Source organism: Panthera uncia (genome assembly GCF_023721935.1).
Source record: "Panthera uncia isolate 11264 chromosome B3 unlocalized genomic scaffold, Puncia_PCG_1.0 HiC_scaffold_1, whole genome shotgun sequence".
Taxonomy (NCBI): domain Eukaryota; kingdom Metazoa; phylum Chordata; class Mammalia; order Carnivora; family Felidae; genus Panthera; species Panthera uncia.
Genome location: NW_026057582.1, coordinates 44,473,358 through 44,496,790, shown reverse-complemented (window position 1 = coordinate 44,496,790; position 23,433 = coordinate 44,473,358). Strand labels below are relative to the sequence as shown.

Here is a 23,433-nt window from a genome sequence, read left to right as displayed (position 1 = left end):
TATTCAACAATGGTTTCTGAAAGGTGGAAAACCCTTTAAAGATAAATCAAACCACATAATAGCAAAAGTAACTGTAACAAAGCAAAAAAAAAAATTACCTAAGTAAACAGCGGTCACTGCACAGGGAGCAGTTTGGTAAAAGCTGGAAGGGTTATGCCGCCAGGCTAACTAGGCCGCAGCTGGACCTGCAGGAATAACAGAAGGCTAGGACTGCTGAAACAGATAAAACGGGGGGAACACACTGGAGTCTGAGCAAGGACAAGAGCCAGCAGGAGACTGCCTTGTGCAGGGATCTTGTTTCTGCTTTCTCTTCATAAGTAATTTACTTTCCTAAAACACTGGAAAAGGTAAAGACGGGTAGATATCACAAGAGCTTCCAGGCACTCAATCTTTGCACAGTCTCCATGCCTAGGAACCAACAGCCTATTCCTGAGAAGGGTAAACCTTACTGGCAGTCACGTCACCTTTGAGGAATCAGCTAAGGACTACAAATCTAATTTTTGAAGCATGAGAAGGTGGCTTCCACAAACTGCAGCCTTAATTAAACCTTGCAGAATTGTGGAGAATAATCAGGAAAACATGATTAAAAGGTTTCTTAATACTTGAAAGTAGCACTTGCTAGGAGACAGCAAGGGCTTGTGAAAAGACTTTGACAGGAATGCCAAAGTAACAGCTCCAGGAAACCTATCTGGACTCGGCAAGGTCCCTCATGATCAAAAGTACTTGTGAACCAGAAAGAAAAATGAGGAGTGGGTGCTGACATCATTAGTTGGATTAGAAACTGCTCAAACTCAGAGCATGAATCTTTAGTACCTAGCAACAGGTCAATAAATAATTTTCTGCATGAGCTGACCAACAGTTCACCTCCCTTGAGGTGTCCTTCAGACCATAAAACACAGGCCTTTAAATTTTTTTTTTAATGTCTTTATTTATTTTTGAGAGAGAACAAGCAAGCAAGCAGGGGAGGGGCAGAGAGAGAGAGAGAGAGAGAGAGAGAGAGAGAGAGACAGAATCTGAAGCAGGCTCCAGGGTCTGAGCTGTCAGCACAGAGCCTGATGCCGGGCTTGAACCCACGAATCGTGAGATCATGACCTGAGCCGAAGTCAGACGCTTAACCGCCTGAGCCACCCAGGCGCCCCAAAACACAGGTCTTTAAAGCTTGTCTCGTTATGAAATGGTTTGGTTCTCACTCTTCTGGCTCTACATTCTCTTCTTCCACATACTCACCCTGCTACGCAATCCCAAAATGTTAACGGCTACTCTCAAAGGTGGAGAAGCATTTTTTCGCTAGCAGAGGATTAACTAACCAGCATCTAATTCAAGGCACTCTTAGAGTACGAATTCCACAAACTCATCCATAAACTCCCTTGATTATTAAGTGGAATTTCTAGATACTGGTTTTCTTTCTTTGATCTTTTAAGAAACTTCTGAAAAAAAAAAAAAAAAAATGGGGCACCTGGGTGGCTCAGTTGGTTAGGCATCTGACTTCGGCCCAGGTCATGATCTCACAGTTTGTGGGTTTGAGCCCCACATCGGGCACTGTGCTGACAGCTTGGAGCCTGGAGCCTGCTTCAGATTCTGTGTCTCCCTCTCTCTCTGCCCCTCCCCTGCTTACATTCTGTCTCTCTGTCTCCCAAAAATAAGTATTAAAAAAAAAAAAAAAAGAAAAGAAACTTCTGAATCACTTACACTATCTTCAATTGCCTTAACTACCTCATTCCAAATAAAGCACAAGAATTCTTACAAAAACATGCCATAGTTTACCTGCCTTACAAGCAGCAGCAAAAATGAATTTAACGAGTCATTTTTCCTTAAAACCTGCTGTGTCAAAAAGGAAAAACAAAGTTAACACTTCAAATGCCACAATTTTTTAAACTGGTTACAAAAAATGATGATGCTGTGGCATCAATGTTTATGAATCTTGTCAAGTGACAACACAGAGTAATGTGTTTAGCCATTTAAAAACATTCCTTTCTAGGGGCACCTGGGTGGCTCAGTCAGTTGAGCATCCAACTTTCGCTCAGGTCACGATCTCTGTGGTTCTCGAGTTTGAGCCCCAGCATCAGGGTCTGTGCTGACAGCTCGGAGCCTGGAGCCTGCTTCAGATTCTGTGTCTCCCTCTCTCTCTGTCCCCTCCCCCACTCATGCTATGTCTCTGTGTCTCAAAAAATAAATAAATGTTAAAAAAAAAATTTTAAACATTCTTTTTAGATCTGGGCACAGTATTAAAAAAAAAAAACCACACACACACAATGTAATACTCTACTAGTTTTTTTAAAAACTGACAGTAATATGTCTTTATTATGGATTAAGCAAGTGTAAGAAATAGCTATTTGTAATCTTTAAAACAATGCACTGAAAATAAGTTAATTTCAGAGTTTTATTGTATTGCACTAAAGGAACAGCAGGACGGTTATACAATGTTCTCTCTCATTCAGTTTTGAAAATCTAAAGTACTTGCAAATTCTTAAGAATACCTTTACCACCAGATTAGAACATTAAGTATAATAACCAATTTCTTAATAAGTAATGTCTTACAAATTAAAACACATTTAAAATAGCTTTAAATGCATTCTTCACAAGTAATTCAGCATATATTTTTATATCATGTTCACTTATGCTTAAGAATTAAAGCAAGTATATTACTCTGATGGAAATAATGGGAAATCTCTCACTCATGCAATATACAGGGATAATATTCAAGTTGAAGGGGAGAAAATCCCACTCTTCTTATTTTGTCAATGTGTCCATATATAATCACATACATGATAAATGAGGAAACCCATGAAGTTTCCCACAAGTCAGATATATATTTTCAGTTCATCAGAAGCACCTGATATCTACAGCTAATTTATAATTAGATGGCACTTCAATAAACCAAAATGAGCCCTACAAGTTCCTATAAACAAAAGCTTCCAATGGACTAAGGATAGTCAATAATTAATGCAATCATTCAAGGGATTATGGCTGTTCCTTAAGGAGTGCAAGTTCAAACCTGTCAACACCAGAGGTATCATTTTATATTAATTTATACGTAATTCCATTTAAATTCTTTATCCAAGTATAACATATGAAAACAGTCTTTCCACAAGCAAAAAAATGTGGAAACATTTAAAAAATAAGGAGTCATTTTTTAAAGTAACTGATCAGATTCCATAGGCTACTCTTGGAAACAGGATCTTGCTGGATAGAATCCCTTCATTTGGTGGCTTTTTGCATGCACTTACTGGACCAGTTCTTCTGTGTGTTGTTCTAAGAGCTCACCAAAACATAGATCATGCTGAAAAGAAGAAAAAGCCTATTAATTCAAACGTTCCTAATTATAAAAACAAAAAGCACTAAAAAGTTGAGTCTGCTTTACACAGCCAACTAGTTTATGGTATCACACCACCACAGAAAATGAAAAGACCAATGACCAGTTCACGAGACAATCTTAATTTGCATTTATGGACTTTTGCCTAAGGTAGGACTTGGCTCAGTGCTTGTGCAGTGGTTGTCTCCTATTTTCTTTCCAATTTTAGCAAACAGAACAGCACAGCTGAAAGCTTAATAGGGGATCAGAGCTTAGAGAAGCCATCCAAACAGTGCACTGCTCTGGAGTCGTCTAATAATAGCAGTGAGCATCTCACAAGGGCTCACTTCATGCCAGGCCCTCCACTAGGTCTTTTATGTACATGACCTCGCTGAATCCTCCAAGCAGTCCTAGGAGTTGGGTACCATTATCATCCCCATTTTACAGATGGGAATGGTGACTTAAGGAACTTTCCCATCAGAGAAAGGCTCTAGGCAACAGCAAGAGGGTTAAAAAAGAAAAGGGCTCAAGTGAGCAAAATAAAAAATAACCATTTGATTCAGACCAACTCTACCAGAGTAAGGTGGGAAAGGCATGGTTCCAAAGCATGGGTCTCTAACTGGATATACAAAGCAAAGAGTTGAGCAAACTTGACAAACGACTTAAAGCAGAAATGAAACGACATAGAGCCACCACATGCCCACAAGTGCACATCTCTGATTTTCTCATTTATTCAATCATTCATTTCTTTTCTTTCTTTCAACAAATATGTCTCAAGTACCACTATATGCCAGCACTGTTCCAGTTATTTGTTAAAGAAACTGAAAAAATGAAAACTAACAGGAAATGAAAATGACACATGGCATTTTGCTGTTTAGAACTTATTCACTATCTCTGTTTCATAAATGAACGTCTGTAGATGCACTAATGGATACTCATGTTCACAGGTATAACCTCTAAAAGCATAAACATATCTTTTCCATGAATTTCAGCCTAGCACTTCATTCATCATTTTCCGTAATGGAAACATAAAACGTAAAGAGAAACATGAATATAAACCTACCATCTAATACTCAGCAAGTTCTCCAGTAACAAAAAGAAAAGGGAATAAGAAAGCAGCTTAATGAATACAATTCCATCTTACATGGCCAACTTTCTTCCTATTTTGGAAATCAGTTGGAACTGTTCTCTCTGGCTGAATATCAATAAAAGATGAGAAAAGTATACTGGTGCAGTTTAAAGAAATACAATCCCACATGTGAGAGTGCCCCTTCCCTCATTTTAATAAGCAGCCATTTTATTCCATCTCCAGTACACCTAGGGCGGTGGTGCTCACCCAGGTCTGACTGCGCCCCGCAGAGGGCATCTGGCACTGTCTGGAGGCATTCTTGGTTTTGGTGACTGCAGAAGAGCGGGCGTTACTGGCATCTACTGGGTAGAGGCCAGGGATGTTGCTACACATCCCACAATGCACGGACAGCCCCCACAACAAAGATTTATCCAGTCCAAAATGTCAACAGTGCCAAGGTCAAGGACTGCTGGCCTAGAGGAATGATGCAGTCCATCATGGCTATAAAGGGAGAGGAGTCGATCGCTGCACCATCACATAGGAAAGACCTGTTTCTTTCATGCTCCCATTCAGATGAAGCAAGCCATAAAATAAAGGGCAGAGCATACAGTTTGTAAAGAATGATACAAAGTAAAACACCATGGCAAGAGACATGGTGAAGCCAAGCACAAACATTTTGGCAAACTCACACTTTTTTTTTGCAATCTTCTCAATGCCATCACTTTGCACAGACAATGAGGATTACCGTGTCTGAAAACTTAGGAAGCAGCACCCCTGACCAAACTTTCTGACTCTGACCGCACACCCGACAAGTACCAGTTTATTCATATTCAACGTGTGTGCATTTGCTGGTGTGCACTGTGCCATTAGCAGTTACCACCATTCAAGACGCTGAGTTATTCTTCAGGTGGATTTTAAGGTGTTAAGACCGTAATGCCTACAAACTTTTTAGGCAGCAAAGTGAAATCATATATTCATTTTCTTTTTTAAACTCACCCGTATAGGTAGTAAAAAAATGCTAGAAGATAAAAAGCCAATTTGCACCAGCCTTCTTTCTGACAATACGCTAAAATGTCTGCATTCATGATGGTTGTAGGGTCATAGAGTCCTGGTCCACTCATCACTGGCCTACTCATATACCTGCAATAAACACAGTCCATTAGCCACTCCAAAAAGGACGGGAAGGAGGGTTTTTCTCCTCAAATAACATTTGTTACAATGAGAGGCAGTCCACACAGGGAAGAGTGCTTTTAGTTCCAGGGTGGAGTTCTTTCCTCTTATCATCTTAATTTTAAAACAAGAGCCCCTAGGGGCGCCTGGGTGGCTCAGTCAATTAAGTATCTGACTCTCGATTTTGGCAGAGGTAATAATCTCATGGTTCATGGGATCGAGCCCTGTGTTGGGCTCTGCACTGGAACCTGCTTGGGATTCTCTCTCTCCCTCTCTCTCTGCCCCTTTACTGCTCGTGTGCGTGCACATGTGCACACTCTCTCTCTCCCCAAATAAATAAACTTTAAAATAAATAAATAAGCCCCTAAATGAGAACAGGACAGTTATTTAGGCCACATCTGGTCTGCCCTATACTTTCATAAATACAAGAAAAAGAACAATAACTATAAAAAATTAAGGGTTTTTTTTCTCTTAACTTTTTCTTTTAACGTAATTTTAGACTTACAGAAAAGAACACTTCACCAAGATATTCACATTAACCACACAGCTCTACCCTTCTCTTTTTTGTTCTAGCTCCAAATATGCATGTTTTTCTCAAAAAAAAAAACTATTTCAAACTCAGTCACAGATGTGGTATCACTTTACTCCTAAACACTTTTTCAGCCTATTTCCTAAAATGAAGAGCAATGAGATTTTAACGTGCCTATTAAAGAAAAAACAAAAAACCTCTAACTCTATTATGTAGCTCTGACATACCTTAAAAGTTATAAAATATGAACATATTTTATAAACAACCAAATTTAAAATCATAAAGTAAAAATGGAGAAAGAAGTTAAACACACTGTACATTTTGATTTATATGAAATTCAAAGATGGGCAAAATTAATTCAAGTTCACAGAGATCACTGCTCTCCTTGGGAGGTGCAGGGGTAACAGACAGGGATAGGGCTTCAGAGTTGCACACATAACTGTATCCAAATTAAACCTCACTTTTTGAAAAACACTTCTAAAGATTAACAAAGTAAGTGCCATAAAAGGTATTTAAACAGCTATTTGTTCATCTACTTGATTTTTAAAATAAATGCTAACTGGGGCACCTGGGTGGCTCAGTCAGTTGAGCACCTGACTTCAGTTCAGGTCATGATCTCGCAGTCAGTGAGGTAGAGCCCCACGTTGGGCTCTATGCTGACAGCTCAGAGCCTGGAGCCTGCTTCTCTCTCTGCCCCTCCCCCACTCACACTCTGTCTCTTTCTCTATCCGAAATAAACTTAAAATAAATGCCAACTAATTTTCAGTTTTCATTTAGGTGACTAGCATGTAAGATAACCATAGTATAAGTAAGATATAATTAGGAAAAGTATTAGAAATATATCTGTATTACCTCCAAATATGGTATGCCAAGAGGGGCATATTGAGACCCAGCGTAAGCCATTCTGCTGCACAAAGAAACATGACACAGAAGAAAGCATGGATGAGGTACTCTGGAAGTACGAGCTGGAAGAAAAATACAAGGCAGTTATCAAAATGCCTTGGCATTAAGTCAAATGCTGTTGGAAAGCAGGTGGCAACCAAGTTCCCATAATGCAAAATCACTGTTTTCTTAGAATCAGGGATGAAAGATGCTAAGTGTTGTTTCCATATTTAAATTTTTACCAAAAGCAGAATTAGAAGCAAACTGACCAGATGATATAGCTTGCGCTAGGAAAATAAATAGAACTTAAAATTTAAAATTCAAATTCTTACAGTAACAGGTTAAATTATACAAAGTTACCACCCAGACTATTCAGTTATTTGCTAATCACTTGGAATACTTCCCACCATTCAACAATGATAAAAATATAAAAATGAGGTATCTGATCTCATGCAACATGATACAAAAAAAAAAAAAAATCCACAAAAACAAAAGTTCCCTTTAGAATATTTTACACACTAATGTTTTAAAGCTTTTAACAGAAACCAGGAATGCTACATATACAATATTTAGCAAACCACATCACATTACCACAAAAGTCATTTTTCAACGGAAAGCCAAAAGCCAATAATCTCAGCACAGTCATAGGGGGAAGAACACTAATATACACAGATGCAAACAATGTGCATTCTGCAATGTAGGAGGGAAAAGACAGAGTTCTGAACCATAAGATTGGAAATTTCCCTAGTTCCTGAGCTCTGATTTTACATGGCCTTCCCGTTTCTCTTAAGCCTGTTTTCCAATGAACTACTACAGGCACAGCAGACCAGTAGAAGCTCAGAACTCAAAAACAAAATAATTTGTTTGATTGTAGAGAAAAATTAATTGAAGAGAAATACTTTTTATAAAATAACCAAGAATTCATGCTTTAGTTTTAATTGCCTTTCTCATCCTAAAGATTTCAGCCTAATGACTCTTATTTAAAGTCCCAAACATTTCATTTCAAGTTTCGGCCAAGGACTTCCTATGAGTCACAAATGCAAAGCCAGTTTCTCAGATGTTCACATCGTATCAAGGTAAAATTATATGAATCCTCAACATCAGCAGATCTTTACTGAAAGGAAACCATTGCTGTAGAAACAATGCAATTGTACTACATATTCAAGCCTGCTTTCTACTACTCCCAAATCACTTTCTTCATTTCAAAACTGTAAAACAAAGTTTTTTCATGAATATTTTAAATGAAATCTCAGTAAAACCAACTAATCTATACCACTAACCAGATATTTTCTACAAACTTAATATAATAAACTCTGTGTATGTATATAAACTTGTAAATAACACGAACCAGTAAGCCACCATTTAATTAAGATCAAAATTAAACATCTGCAAGAAAACAAGAAAAGATCCACAGGAAATCTTTGAAACACAAAGACTACAACCAGGACAGACCAAGAAAAAGATACACTATATTAGGAGTTCCACTAGAGCTGTTTATAATACTCGTGTAAATTACAGGATTTTTCTTTTCCTTATAATAAGTACTTCAGCTCTTTAAAGCCAAGTGATAGGTAACAATACAAATCATCCAAGTTTTCATCCTACAATTCCAAACTGAGATATGGGGAGAAAATGATTTAGAAAGCATGATCTCTACTGCTCTTAACAATAGACTTTAGTAAGAGGGATAATAAAGATAATCTGCAACTCTTCCAGTTCTAATATGAAACAATGCCACACTCCCTTCATCTCAAAAAAATCCAGACACTTTTATTACACATCTCTTACAAAAACCAGCCCACTCCAATCATTCTTTAATGGTGAAATTTCCTGGTAAGTGGCACAAAAATTATTCCATTTAGGAACCAATGTTTACACAAAAACTAGTATCCAGAAAAAAATTCCTCACACAAATATGGCTGAAATGATAATACTTAACATGCAAATCGTAACATTCTCTAGTTAAGGTTCACATTTTAACATAGAATATTTGTCTTCCCCCATACTTTGGCAGAATTGTCAAAACAAACTTTAAATAGGGAAAACTGTCAGATGCACTGCTAGCAAGCCAATTATCGGCACCCTACCCAGAATGCAACTTGTGCTGGTATAAAAACTCCCAATCTATGCCGCATCGGGGTGTCCCAAGCAAGTTATCTTTTTAAGGCGAGAATTTCCTTCCATGAAGAAGAGTCAGAAATCACACGTTATATGTAAAAATGAAATTAGTCCCTCTTAAATTTACAATAAATTAGGGAAACACCGAAGCTTGAACTTAAAAATGTGGAGGTCTGGGTTCAAATTCTGGTTCTACCTTAGCTGTTTGATCTTGTTAGTAAAGTGCTTCAACCTGGCTAAGCCTCAGCCTATCCTCCTATTCATGAGAATAACAATACACCTACCCTTTAGGACTGTCACAAGCACTGAAAGAAAAATCCCAAGTAGAGATGCTTAGCACAGAGCCTGGTGCCCAGGAAAGCCCTCATCTGATTTCAGCTATTCTCATCCTCATCATTTTTTGGTTATTTGAAGTAATGAGAAGCCAAAGAAGATAGAATATTATTAATAAACTGTCATTAATACACAAATTTTGGTTTCTTAATTTCTTGGTAACAATTAGTTTCAACAGTGGGTTAAAATATTTTACAATGATCATTGTTACTTTCCAATGAGAAAGCAGACTCATCTCCTCTTTTGTTTCCTAACAGCAGAGAAAGAGCCAGTAAGTTAACACTGTTAATTGTCCCTAAATAGTCTTACTGTAGCAGTTCTTTAAAGACAAGCTAGAAATCTATTCCATCACTCATATTTATCTAGGAAACAATGATAAAGTAGCAAACTAACTTTATAGATCTTTCCCCCAAAAAATCCTTCTAGCATGCTAGTGCCTTACAGTTTTATACAACTCAAGTCTACACAAGTTTTCATCTTCATTAAGTAACTTTTAAAGATGAATTATTGTATTATTGTATTCTTGAAGACGTACCCACTGCTTTCAAACAACCTTTCAGTTTCTGACCAGTTAGGCAAAATCACACCTACAGGCTAAAGGTGAAATCTTCCTAAATGAGGAAACTAAATGAAGTCAAAAAATATGTATAAAAACCCCTAAGCACAATGGAGCCGATCCGCATTATAACTAAATCCATCAGAGCTCAGAACTTAGTGTAAGACGAGGCTGTTTTAGAAATTGAGAGTGGATATATACCAGAAATAACTATGTAGACATTTGTACATAAATTATTATCCATAAAATTCTGGCAGCATGAGTCCAGAGCCTAAGGACAGAGCTATCCACCTAAAAAGAGTGAAAAATTAATTCCAGAATAGACATAACCAAAAAAAAAAAAAGTAGACATGCTCCTGAAGACTCCACTTCCGGGCTACCTCACAGTAAGTCACAACATAAGAATAACCTTACCATCTATTAAAGTCATTGTATGTTAACCAACTTTCAAACACTGAACCAAATAATGTAATATAGAAGTGCCTATGGCTATAACATTTCAGAAATGCATAAGCATTTAACAGCTTTCCCTACTTGACTGGGCCAGCAAGCAAACATTTGCATAAAGTAAGAAACTTCATGAAATCATAAACCTCAACAGGCATATAAATGAGCACACCGAACAGAACACTTTACAGATACAAATGCCCTAACCCTCCCCATGAAATGAATGTAGCATTAAAACATTAAACTAAAAAGCAGTACACACCTTTAATGCAATTTTGACTCTTTTAATCTTTTTGACCTTTTCAATTGTCTTTGGCCGACAATGTAAAAAGCAGATTGGAAGAATGTTAGTATGACAGCTGACAAGATCACCAGCAGATTAATAATAGTCAGAATAGTCAAGCAGGAAAAAGAAATTTTTGTAAATTCTGCCTACTCAAAAAAAGTACAACTATATCATGCTACTGAGAATATTGGCCATTTTTAAATTATATCAAGTTAAAAGCAAAAACAGGTTAAAAATCTACAGAAAAATCCTTTATTGTAACTTACAGGATTCAGGGTATTACACTGGTCTATGGGATTCTTGTAATCAGTCTTCAGTTCATCAAATGCTATAATCTAAAATAAAATTAAAATAGTTAGGACCTCTCACTTTATTGCAATACAGCCACAAACCTGCCCCATCATCAAATGATAATTAAATTCAGTTAATAAAACAAAAGCAAAAGTAGGGTATACTACATGTACCAATTTACAGTAAATTCACTATGTGCTAATAACCAGAATCAGATTTAAATAACTGAAAACATGTTCATATTAGTATCATTTAAATGATCTTATACTACTATAATAAATATCTTCAATTTTCAATTTTTCAGTGCCTCTGTTCAACTTATTCTTTCTTCTTGAGATTATTTTTTCCTTCACCCACAACTATTTACAAAAACTCTTCATTATAAAAACCCTCTTCCTATGTTGGCTCCTCTCTGTAGGTTACCCTGACTCCCTTGGGCCAAAATAACTGCATGCCACTCTAATATCCACATAGCACAGGACTTTATAATGCCACCAATATGGCATTTCTCACACTGAAGTATTTATGTACAGGTCTGTGTGCCCCTCGGGGTGAAGTATTTTTCATCATTTGTGTATGCCCTGCTCTGGTCACAGAATTCAGTGGGACACCAGAGATGGGCTCACATGCTTCAGTCTGTTCCCCCATTTGTGCCCACATTTCAAAGTCCTACTTCAATTTGGAAATACAAGAAACAGCCTCAGAATAGAGGAACACCAAATGATTTTCAAACTTCGTGGCCAAAATCGCCACATACTGTCATGCAATTTCTGCAAGAGACAAAAGGCCAGGGCCAGGTGGAAGCTCAAAGCCAGCCCGTGCTCCTGTGGTCATGGGCTCTACACCAGGCTCTGCACTGAGAGCCTGTGTCCAATCAGGAGGGAGGATTCTTCTCATTATTCTGCCCCAACAGGGAGCAGAACTTTGTTCTATTGTACCTAAAGGCATCATATAAGCAAAAGCAGCCCTGTTCAAGGCCACGATAAAAGTGATCAGTCTGACCTCCTTCTGTGTCATATGCATATTCCTACCACTTGCGGGTGGTTTCATTAGGGTCACCAAACTAAAAACTGAAGGGTAACCCAGGTAAGACCAGCTTCTCATGGTGTGATGAGCCAAACAGGTATAAATGCAATAGGGGAGAAAGATCTCATCCACTTATAAAATATATGGCAAGAATGTTTCTGTCTACATCTGGAGAAATGTGGCTATAACATTTAGGGTCACTTAACACATAACTTCAAAGTCAAAATGTACTGAAAAATCAAAATAAGGGCAACATACCACTCAAAATAAGAAGCCAAAAGCACCAAGTTTATGGGGGAGCTGCTTTAGCTGCTGTCACTGGTCATCTAGGGGACAGAGAACCTTTCCTTTGGTGCCCTTCCTCTGGTAGGTTAGGAATAGTATCCTCGTATGTGAGACAGTGTTAACTCAATATTACCAGTGATCAATGGAGTTCTGTACTTCTAGCTTTCACTATGCTAGTTTATTTCCGTTAAAGTTCTTCACTTCATAAAAAGATCTTTTTTTTTAAATGTTCTAAAATTTTATAAAACTCAACAACCTGATCAAATAAAAAATTATAAGTAAAATACGAATAGAAGAAAAATAATTAAAATGTAAACTCCATGACAGCAAAAATTTTTTGCTGTATTCACTGCTATGTCCCTGGTACTAGCACATACTTAAGTGTTCAGTCAATATTTATTGAATGAAAGGCTGGGGGGGGGGGGGGTGGAGAGCCCTAGCTTAAAAAAATACAGAACTCACCAAAAGGCATTTGCCTTTGCTAATAAACCCTAACACATATAAATGCTAAAAATATAAATGTACAATTAGAAGATACTAATTTCTGATTACTTATGGATATTAGTCAAATACCTGACATTTGTTGTGATACATCCCCAGTGCATCTTAATAATAAAGATCAAGATAAGGACTGTCATTGCAAATAAAATTACTTGCCTATAACAAAGATCCAATTTAACAGCAGAGTATAAAACTTATGTTTTAAAACTAACTCCTTTGGACATTTTGTTCAGGTGATTTCAAGGGATCTTTTAACGAGTACATTACTGCAATGAGTGCTACAAGCTGGAGTTTTCAAAACTCTTCTGAAAAGATTCTTTTTTTTTTTTTAATTTTTTTTTTTAACGTTTATTTATTTCTGAGACAGAGAGAGACAGAGCATGAGCAGGGGGAAGGGCAGAGAGAGAGGGAGACACAGAATCTGAAACAGGCTCCAGGCTCTGAGCTGTCAGCATAGAGTCCGATGTGGGGCTCGAACTCACGGACCATGAGATCATGACCTGAGCCGAAGTCGGACGCTTAACCGACCAAGCCACCCAGGCGCCCCTGAAAAGACTCTTAACCTAGTGGTTTTCATATCTTTTGTTACTGTGTGCCTGGACAAACACGTTCACAAAATTTCCCCCCAAGAGCAAAAACAAAACAGATATATTCCTAAAGATACCAAACTATGCAATTCAGGATACCTTCAAATTTGATGCCTGTCTTTGGAATGATTTTTGTTCAAACAAATCTATGCTCCCAACTCTACTCCCTACAGAGCATCAATCACATGAATTAGGACCAAACAGAGAGATGTAACCATCAACTCAAAAAATAACCTCCATACAACAGTTAATGTAAACAGGATTCTTTGAATTTCTAACTGAAATTTCCAAATGAGTCTTCTGATACTTAAAACTACCTAAGAAGATAAACTGAAGGTTATGTAGTTAACCTTATGTAGTTAACAGAAAAAATTAAACTATATATTTTGGAATTTTCAATTTGTTCCCAAAGGATGTATAATACTCTGGACTAAGAAATCCTTAAGGAAAGGCTCTCTGTACACTGCGGAGTACAAATGAAGTCTTAAAAATTTTTTTTTAATTCTGTAACAGGACTTAAAATTATCTAGCTCACCCGGACATATATTCACTTCAAAGCTGAAACTAAATTACCCATTTTTTTAAAAATTCAGTTCAGGTATTCCTTAAGCTAAACACAACCTGGTTCAAAATGTAAACGTGGCCATCCACAGTTCTCTTCTCAGAATCCTTACCATCTCAAAAAACAAAGTATCCATCAAGCAGGAAGTGACTTAAATCCACATATACAAATGAAAGGGAATCACACATTTCACGTCCACCAAAGGCTTACTAAAGTGGAGCTAGTTTGCATCCGAAATTATCTTTATTTATTGTTCTTCCATCAAAGAGACTAAAACGCTCTTAATTTATCGGTTCCTACCCACAAGCATTTTGAGGGAGGAATTACTTAACAGCCTACCTAAGTAAGCATTCCCCACTATACAAGCAGTTGGGTTCTAACATAATTATTAACAGGGGCTCCTGGGTAGCTCAGTCAGTTGGCTCAGGACATGATCTTGAGGTTGGTGAGTTTGAGCCCCGCATCAGGCTCTGTGCTGACAGCCCAGGGCCTGGAGGCTGCTTCGGATTCTGTGTCTCCCTCTCTCTCTGCCCCTGGCCTGTTTGCTTGCTCGCCCTCTCTCTCTAAAATAAACAAACATTAAAATTTTTTTAATAAAAAAAATAATTATACACAATCACACTCTTTAGCAAAAGAGAGTAATTTGTGATATCATTCTACTTTTGAGATTTTTTTTTACAAGACACCGCTATTTAAATCACGCTTCCCCTGTATGTTCCATAAGAAATCCTTGTTATAGGGCTGATGACACAGGACTTAAAAGTTACATGAGACTGAACGTGTCCAATCATTCAAATGAAGACTAATATCCTAAAAGGTACTAAAAGGATATGACGGCAGAAGCAAATATAAGATAAATGTTTTAATGAATGCTGATTTCCAGAAGGCTGCTTCTCATTTTGTGCTAGAGAAACAAGAATCCTTCGAAATCTGTTATAGAACTGTCAGGGAAAATTCCTTGTTCCTTACAGGAAGCAGTAAAGATGTGCTTCAATCCTGCGGCATGATGTGAGTAAAAAGAAAAAAAAAAAAATGCCCTAGGAAAATTTAAGATTTCTGAGCATTTTCAAAATCAAATTAAAACTATCTCTACTAAATCCAGCTACCCTGAAAAGAAGGCTGTCTCTTGAGAAACTCTGGCGGTCAAAGTATCATTTAGGGGAAAAGTTCGGAGATGCAGTCAACAAAGTAATCAATCCAATCTGCATCAAAGTTCACAAGGAAACAGAATCTGAAAAAAAAGAAAGTCATTCTACTCGAAAAGTACCCAACAAGTGCTGAAACCAGCAATGGAAATTCATCTAAAGTAGGCTATACTATCTCATTTGGGCCACACTCCTGCGGAAACCCGAAAAGACATACAATGTGACTAAATAATAGTAATTTGGCAAACTTCATTCCCGCTAAGCACGCAGCATGCCTCCGTGCGCCCTTCACATCTCCCCGGGATGCGGAGACGCGGAGCCCCGGGCCCGCGGAGGGTCCGCGCCAGCGAAGCGCTGTCCCGCAGGGCCCGGCGGGACCACGGCCGCCCCACCCATCCAGGGAGGAGTAGCTGCGCGCGCGCGGCCTGTTCGCGGACACAGCGGATGCATCCACGGGGCCACCACACGCCTCGGCTCCTCCCCGACCTGCAGTCCCCGGCCTGCAGACAAGGGGCGCACGGAGCCCTGGCCGCGCCGCCTGCCCCGCCTTGGCCCCAGCCCCTGGCGTGCGGACGGACCAACGGGGGCCGTCGCCGCCCGGACAGCCGCCGACCCCGGGCGTGAAGAAGCTGCGCCGCCTCTTCGCCCTCCTTCCCCCGGACCCCGCTACTCACGTGCCAGATGGCGAAGAAGATAAGCGCGGCGGTGAGCAGCAGCGCCAGCATGTAGCAGAAGGCCGCGAACGTGAACGCCATGGCCGGGAAGGAGGAGCAGGGAGCGGCGCCGGTGCCAGCGGAGAAAGGCGGCGCAGGGCCCTCTGGGTAAAACCATTCACTTCCCCCGGCCGCAGCCACGACCGCCGCCGCCACCGCCTCTGCCGCTGCCGCCGTGCCCGCCCTCCCTGCGCGCCTGCGCACCAGCCGAGGTGCGCTGGCGCCCTCTGATGGCCGAAGTCTACGATGCACTTACATTGTCCGCGCAACTGATTGATTTATTTTTTTTTCCCTCGTTTATTCTTTGAACAAATATTTATTGAATGAGTGTCTGCTATGTTCCAGGCACTGTGTTTCCCCTTTGAGATGCAAAGGGGGGAAACATACTTGCACCGAAAGAACTTAGTATAGTGCCGGAAAGGAACACTTAAATCATTACAGTGTTATGACCCTGTTAAGGTAAGTCTGCGCTTGTGATGAAAGGTCAGAGAAGGGCATCCATCCCGCTCTGCAGCGTTTAGGGCAGGATTCCTGGAGTAGCTGTTTCTTAAGCTGAGGCTTATGTGATGAGTAGAAGTTGTCCAGGCAAAGAGAAGATAGACCAGTACTCCAAAAAGAGGATTCAGCATGAGCAAAGGTACAGAGATGAAAGAAAAAAAGCTCAGTGTCTTAGGTGAAACCACCAGCAGTTCTTAAATTAGTCGAACCTGGCACAAAACAGTGTTAGAAAGTTAGAAAGGGGGTCCGGGAGGGTTCAGATCATAGAAGGACTTCCTTATAAGCTTGGTTTTGTTCTTAGGCTGGTTGTGACCCACAAAATTGATTCACCACCTGCTACCTGATCGGTGCTGATTGAAGTGGAAATCATCGAAGGCTTTTTAGCAGAGAAGGACATATTTAGATTAGCATTAAAGATCATTCACACTAGCAAATTGTATAGACTGGTTTAGAAGCAGAGTTATCCAGTGCTGTCCAACAAAACTTACGGCAACAGTGGAAATGTTCTTTTTCTGTGCTGTTTGACACAGTAGCCACTAGCCACATGTGGCTATTAGGCATTTGCAATGTGCCAGTATGATTATGGGATTAAACTTTAAATTTTACTTATTTTAATTAATTAAAATGTAAATAGCCACATGTAGCTAGCAGCTACTGTTTTAGAGCAGGTCTATACCACCAAGATTATGTGGCACCTTTGTGCAAATCACAAGGTCCACCCTAGGGCACAGGAATGCAAGCAGATTTTGTGGTATACAAACTGCCCAACTATGTACCATGATCCCGATTGGAGAAGTGTGAGACAGCAAAGGTCCAGGAAGAAGCTACAAGGCACTGACTAAAGAAGTGAAGGGGGGGAGAGAAAGGAAAGAACAGATTTGATTGTATGGAGAGATAAGCTCAGCAGGACTTGATTGACTGGAAGCAGTGGTGAGGGAAAGGAAGGCCCCAGTGAAGATGTTCAGTACTACAAGCCACAGAAACTTAGCAAAAAAATAAGCACTCGACAATGTTTGTCCAAGAGAATTCACAATCTAATGAGAGGCAGATGCAGTTTCCTGGTGTCAAGGAAAAGTTTTCGGGGAATTATTGAAGCCAGACCATGAGATCCAACCTGGTTTGTATAAATGAATCCCATCTACACTTTGGGAAGTGATGTTTCATCACAATACACCTCCAAGTCCTCCTACCTTTCGGCAACAAGTTATTCTCCAGTTTCACTTGAAATGTATCTTTCCCTTGCCTGGCAACTATGTCTGGCACCTTACTACACAAAATGGACCTGCTCTTCAAGAACCCATCCCTGGTTCTAGAAGGGGCGTCCCACATTTCACCTGAGGAGGTGGAGAGAATTGGCAAGAGAAATCTTGTCTGCCCCTACCCCTATAACTGCTGTTACGGAAACCCCAAATCCCTCCACTTCATCCAAGGGTAGCATTTTGGCTATTTCAATGAAAGTTTATTGAGCACCCATTCTATGTCATACCAATTTGCTCAGGAGCTGGGGCAGTATGAAGCCCTTTCACATTTTGCCAGAGCACACAGGTCAGCTGTAGACCTGCATTGTCTAGTACAGGAGCCATTTAGTCGTGTGTGGCTATTGAAATTTAAATTGGATAAAATTAAATAAACTAAAATTCAGTTCATCGGCTATATTAGCCATTTTCAAGTGCTCACTAGCCTCATGTGGTTGTTGGCTACTGTACTGGACAATGTAGATATGGAATATTTCCATCACTGCAGAAAGTTCCGTTAGCAATGCTTTAGACATTATTACACAGCTGTAATCAGTTAGAGAATGCATCCATTTTAATGAGGGCAAAGAGCTAATTAGATCAACCAACCATAGACAAGGCAGTTGGTGAGGAAAATAATGGGTTTACTTGACGTTTTGGAGAACCATTACAGGCAGTGAGTAATCTATACCATCCTCATTCAATCAATTCTCAGTATTCTTTGGAAGCTGCATTAACCCTTTTACCTCAAGGGAGTAATATTGCAGTACACACTGAATTAAGTTCCTGTGTCTACTTGTATACATGGATGGAGCTGGATGCTACTGAAAAGAAATATCAATCTTATGTGCCCCCACCTCTCTCCTGCACCCCGCTTTCTCCCACTCAAACTTCCTTTGTTCAACTTGGCTTTCCATCAGTTTACTCCCACTCCCACTGCCCATGTCCCCAACCCAAACAGCTAAGCACAGGTCAGCCACCAGAGAACTAGAAAACAAAACCCAGAAATACAAAGCATGCAGTCTAAGCATGGGACCAAAACAGTTCAGATACACACCTGAAAGAACTTTCTAGCCACCTAGACTAAAGAAAGCCGGTAGTGGGAAGGAGGAAGGGGAGGTGCTGAGCAGTTAGGAGAATGTGAGCTCAAGATATCCGCAAGCATTCACAGGAAGAGGCTCAGCCTTACCATTCTCTGGGGAGCACCTCAGACCCTGAGCTCAGCTTTCTTCTTCACTGATGTCTGTTGAAAACTGCCAAGTGGCAGCAAGTCATATTCATACCATCCATCATTCAAGTGGTAGTAACGTTTGCCACTCTGCTCAGCACCCCATCCAGCCCATGCCAGGGAGACGGTCCTCTTTCTCTGGACAAGGAGGCTCATAAACCACACACCCCCTCTCTGGGGAGCAGTAAGTAGGATACTTAAAGACATGGCGATTTCGTAAAAGGGAAAGCTCCTGGACTATCGTGAATTTACACTCAACCAAAGTGAGCTCTCCCATGCATGTGGAATAACAGGTGAACATGCCATCCTAGTTACATTTATCACATGGTACCCATGATGCTTTGGGAGGACCTGGGTCCTTGACTTGATTAACGAGGAAAGGATCCTGAGCACAGAAAATTATAGGCCAGCAGTTCCCAATCTGTCAGAAGAGGTTTGCATACTTGAAGGAAAAGCAATTCAACCTGGTGGCTGTGGATAGCACGTGGATCTGGACATCGACATGGAACTTGGAAAGAATAGCTATGGTGCTGGGAAGAATGGGAGGTGTAGCAGGAAGTATTGGTGCTCAAAGGCCATGTTCACTTCTTTCCTGATGGCAGAGCTCAGGGTTTGTCAGGGGCTCATAGCCTCCATGCCATGTGCTCAGAGGAGGAGCCCTCCCCAGTCCAAGGTTTTGGGGAAAGACAGCTCCTGTCCCTCCAGAGTGATGTCTGACTCCCAGTTGCCCTCCATATGGAGCAGAGCTGATAACTCTTGGTGTTATTTTCTGTTCATTATACACATTTCTAAAACTGAGTTGCAGCTGTGTGCAAATAGAGAGCATGGGCTCCAGCAGGATGTGGCTTCTCAGTATCAGGTGGCTGTGTCATCCACCTTACCCTTTGCTCTATTACACAACCATTATGAGAAAAATCAGTGTACAGAAGTGACTCACTCAGCAATTTCATGTGTGCAAAATATGTTCTTTATTGTTATTGTTCTGTTCTTATGTGTCTTTTTTTCCCCACAAAATCACACAAAGGTACAATCTAAAGATGGTGAAAAACAAAGATTTTAGGTGTATAAGGACTTTCAATACATGCATACATCCATGTAATAACCACCCCCAAACAAGATACAGAACCTTGCCACCACCCCACATAATTCCCTCATGACCTGCCGCCAGGCAACACTGTTCTGCTTTCCAGTACCATGGATTCGTTTTATCTGTTCTTGAATTTTATTAAATGGAATCCTATGCATTCTTTGTGTCTGCTTTTTTTGGCTCAGGATAATGTTTTGGGGCTTTTCTCTTTGAGATTCTTCCACATTGCTGCATGCATTAGTAACTCATTCATTTTTTAAAACTTTATTAAAGTATGATTTACAAAAAATAAAATGTACCCATTTTAAGTGCACAATGAACTTAGACAAAATGATACACTCAGGTAACCACCTACAATCAGTATGTTCAACATTTACAGCACCCCCCCAAAAGATCCACTGTACCCCTTCCCGACCCCCAGCCCAAAGCCATCACCGAACCAGCTGTCATTACAGAGTAGATTTATCTTTTCCATGGGATCATTGGAGTTATACAGTATGTATTCTTATGTCTGGATTTTTTCAGCATGTCTCAGAGATTCACCCATGTTGTTGCTGTTGTTGTTGTATTAGTTCATTCCTTTTTATTGCTCTGTAATATTCCATCACATGAATGCATCATAATCTGTTTCCCATTCTCCTATTGATGGATGTCTGGGTTATTTCCAGTCTGGGGCTATTATGGATAAATCTGCCATATATATATTCTCATCCAAGTTTTTTTTTGTGAGTATATATTTTCATTTCTTTTAGGTAATTATTTATGAGTGAAGTTTCTGGGTCATAGAGAGGGTACCATGTTCTTTTGTCGTTGTTGTTGTTGTTCTTTATTGTTTTTAAATCATTTTACTCCAACTCCATTTCCCCTTCCTTTTAGAATCTGACTCTTGATTTCCGCTCAGGTCATGATCCCAAAGTCGTGGGATAGAGCCCCATGTCAGGCTCCGTGCTGAGCGTGGAGCCTGCTTGGGATTCTCTCTCCCTCTCCCTCTGCCCCACTCTCTAAAATGAAGAAGAAGAAGATGATGAAGAAGACGAAGAAGAAGACAAAGAAGAAGACGAAGAAGAGGAAGGGAAAGGGGAAAGGGAAGGAGGAGGAGGAGGAGGAAGAGGAGGAGGGGAAGGAGAAGAAGAACAGTTGTCAAGGTTGGAAACTCTGGTCCCTCCAGGCACCCTAGGATCACCCTCTTTACTATGTCACCACCTCCCCAGAGCCCACAGAGCAGGGCACAGGGGTCCATTGCCTGCAAGACCCATAGACCTCTGATCCCTTTCCAATTTAGGAGCCTAACCACTATCTCTTCATTTCCTCCCAGACCCCACAAGCCTTCATTCATCACCCTACCCCTCTGGGACACCCAGCTGAGTCTCCTCAATGCAGTTAGAACTTTCACAAAAGGCAAGGAGAACTGTTGACTTTGAATGATTTCTTCTTTCTGTCCTGCCTGCAAAAATCCTCAAGCAAGGAAGCCTAAAAGGCCTAGCCACCTTCACAGTGTGGGGGAAAAAGGGAATACAAAAGAAAAACACCAACAATTATTTCAAGAAATTATTGAGCCACCTTTTGAGCACCAGGGGGTGCCTTACATTCTCTATGATAGCTTTGCATGTTTGATAACCTGAGACTATAATCTGAACGTCCTCTGTACTTCATCCTCCCCCTTATTGGAGATTCTGCCAATTTGATCTGTGAGTTATTCAGGCTCACTGGGGTTACAAGGAACAGAGTCGTGCTCGCTCAAGTTGCATGGGTTTATGGAAGTTTATTCTAAGAATGGACCGTGAAGTAGAGGAGCTAGGTACTGAGGAGGCAGCCTCCTGGGCAATGCTGTGTCTCACCAGGACGATATCCCCAAGCAGACCACACAGATTCTTTGTCTTGCTGGGAGTTCAAACGTGACACTCAGCCACAGAGGGCAAGGCCACTTTCCCACTAAAGGGAAAGCAGTAAACAGAACCCAGGAGTACGTGGGATCTCAAAGTAAGGCAAAACCATAAATAACACAAGTTATGAGTAGACCAAAACCATGTCTAAGCAGAAGTAAAGTAACCTCTCCCTCCCACAGGCACTGCTTCTTTTCCTAAACAAGAATGGGGAAAGTATTCAAACTCTGTAATAGTCAACAGTCCAAATGTTCACTGCTTGGTTGGTACTTGTTTCTACTGTTATTGATACTACCTCCTAGGCTAACCTCATTCGTCGTGAAACATCACAGAACCTGACACTGGGAGTCTAGGAATGCCACTGGCTTGGAAAACATGGGGGAGGGGGGAAGCCACCCTTTGCAGATATGACATAGTAAACCTTGGTGCCTGGAGGTGCTATTCAGCTAGCACTGAGCGCCAGTCCCAAAGGCTTCTTCTACATGTGGTAACTGAGCCAGATAATAAGTGCCGGGGTATGTTTTTTTCATTTGTTAATCTTTGAATTTTATACTCTTTCGTGGTTAATCTTTAAATTGTACACTTTAAAAATCTTTATGCATTTTTGCATTTTATAATTTTTTTAAGTAAAAAGTCCATAATTATTTTAATGTTTATTTTTGAGAGAGCAAGTGGGGGAGGGGCAAAGAGAGAAAAGGAAAGAGGATCTGATGTGGGACTCAAACTCACAAACTGTGAAATCATGACCTGAGCTGAAGTCTGACACTCAACTGACTGAACCACCCAGGGGCCCCAAAAGTTCAAATTTTTTAATTTTTTAATGTTTTATTCATATCTGAGAAAGAGAGAGAGAGAGAGAAAGCACAAGTGGCAGAGAGGCAGAGAGAGAGAGGGAAACAATATGAAGCAGGCTCCAGGCTCTGAGCTGTCAACACAGAACCCAATGCCAGGCGCAAACTCACGAGTAGTGAGATCATGACCTGAGCTGAAGTCGGTTGCTTAACCGACTGAGCCACCCAAGTGCCCCAAAATTTCATAATTTTTAAAAAACCTATTTCCCGCCAGTTCTATTGGAGTAGCTCCATTCTGTTTCTCACAGAAGGTCTCAGGCTAGTAGAACAGTAATGAAGTTCCACTTATGACCTCCAACATTACACGGAGTCTCACCTTCGGAAGCCTGAGGCACATGCCAGCCCTGCCGCGTCCCACCCTACAATGTCCTGGGATGTTTGGACTAGTGTGGGCAGGGCTGAAGGAAACTAACCAGGGAAGGGGCAGGACACTGGGGCTTGTGGTGGCCAGGAGCCACTACCACCCCCAGGCCTAATGGGTTGTAAAGGGAACTTAATCTGAATTTGTAATGTGAGAGTGGCTATGAGGCAGGAAGGGGCAAACATGGGCCATGGGTATAGGAAATTCAGATTGGTTTTAAGCAAGCCAAAGCTGTGAAATGGAGAAGAGATTAGCAGAGTCAATGGCCAGGTGGTTCAACCGCAGGACCAATGGGACTAGAAAGGGAGGTACTTTATTACCCTAATGGCAGAAGATCAACAAACTTCTGCATTTGAAGTGAAAACCAGAAAACTTGGTCTGTGTAGCTGAAGCTAGGTGCTTCCATTTCCCCAGGCCATATTCCAATTTCAGTGAAGCTCAGTTGTACAGCCATCCCTAGGTCAAGCTCTTCACTGCCATGAGTAACCTCATAATCTC

At 40.5% G+C, this 23,433-nt stretch overlaps 1 protein-coding gene across 1 annotated transcript; it reads right to left on the bottom strand.

Annotated features, from left to right (window-relative positions):
• Window positions 1–2,269: 2,269 nt before the first annotated feature.
• On the bottom strand, window positions 2,270–15,953 carry CNIH1 (cornichon family AMPA receptor auxiliary protein 1). The gene is made up of 5 exons (XM_049612775.1): window positions 15,754–15,953; window positions 10,949–11,017; window positions 6,913–7,025; window positions 5,358–5,501; window positions 2,270–3,280 (listed from the first exon to the last, which is right to left on the bottom strand). The coding sequence occupies exons 1-5, from the start codon at window positions 15,832–15,834 to the stop codon at window positions 3,253–3,255; spliced, it is 435 nt and encodes a 144-aa protein (XP_049468732.1). The 5' UTR covers window positions 15,835–15,953; the 3' UTR covers window positions 2,270–3,252.
• Between the last annotated feature and the right edge of the window lie 7,480 nt (window positions 15,954–23,433).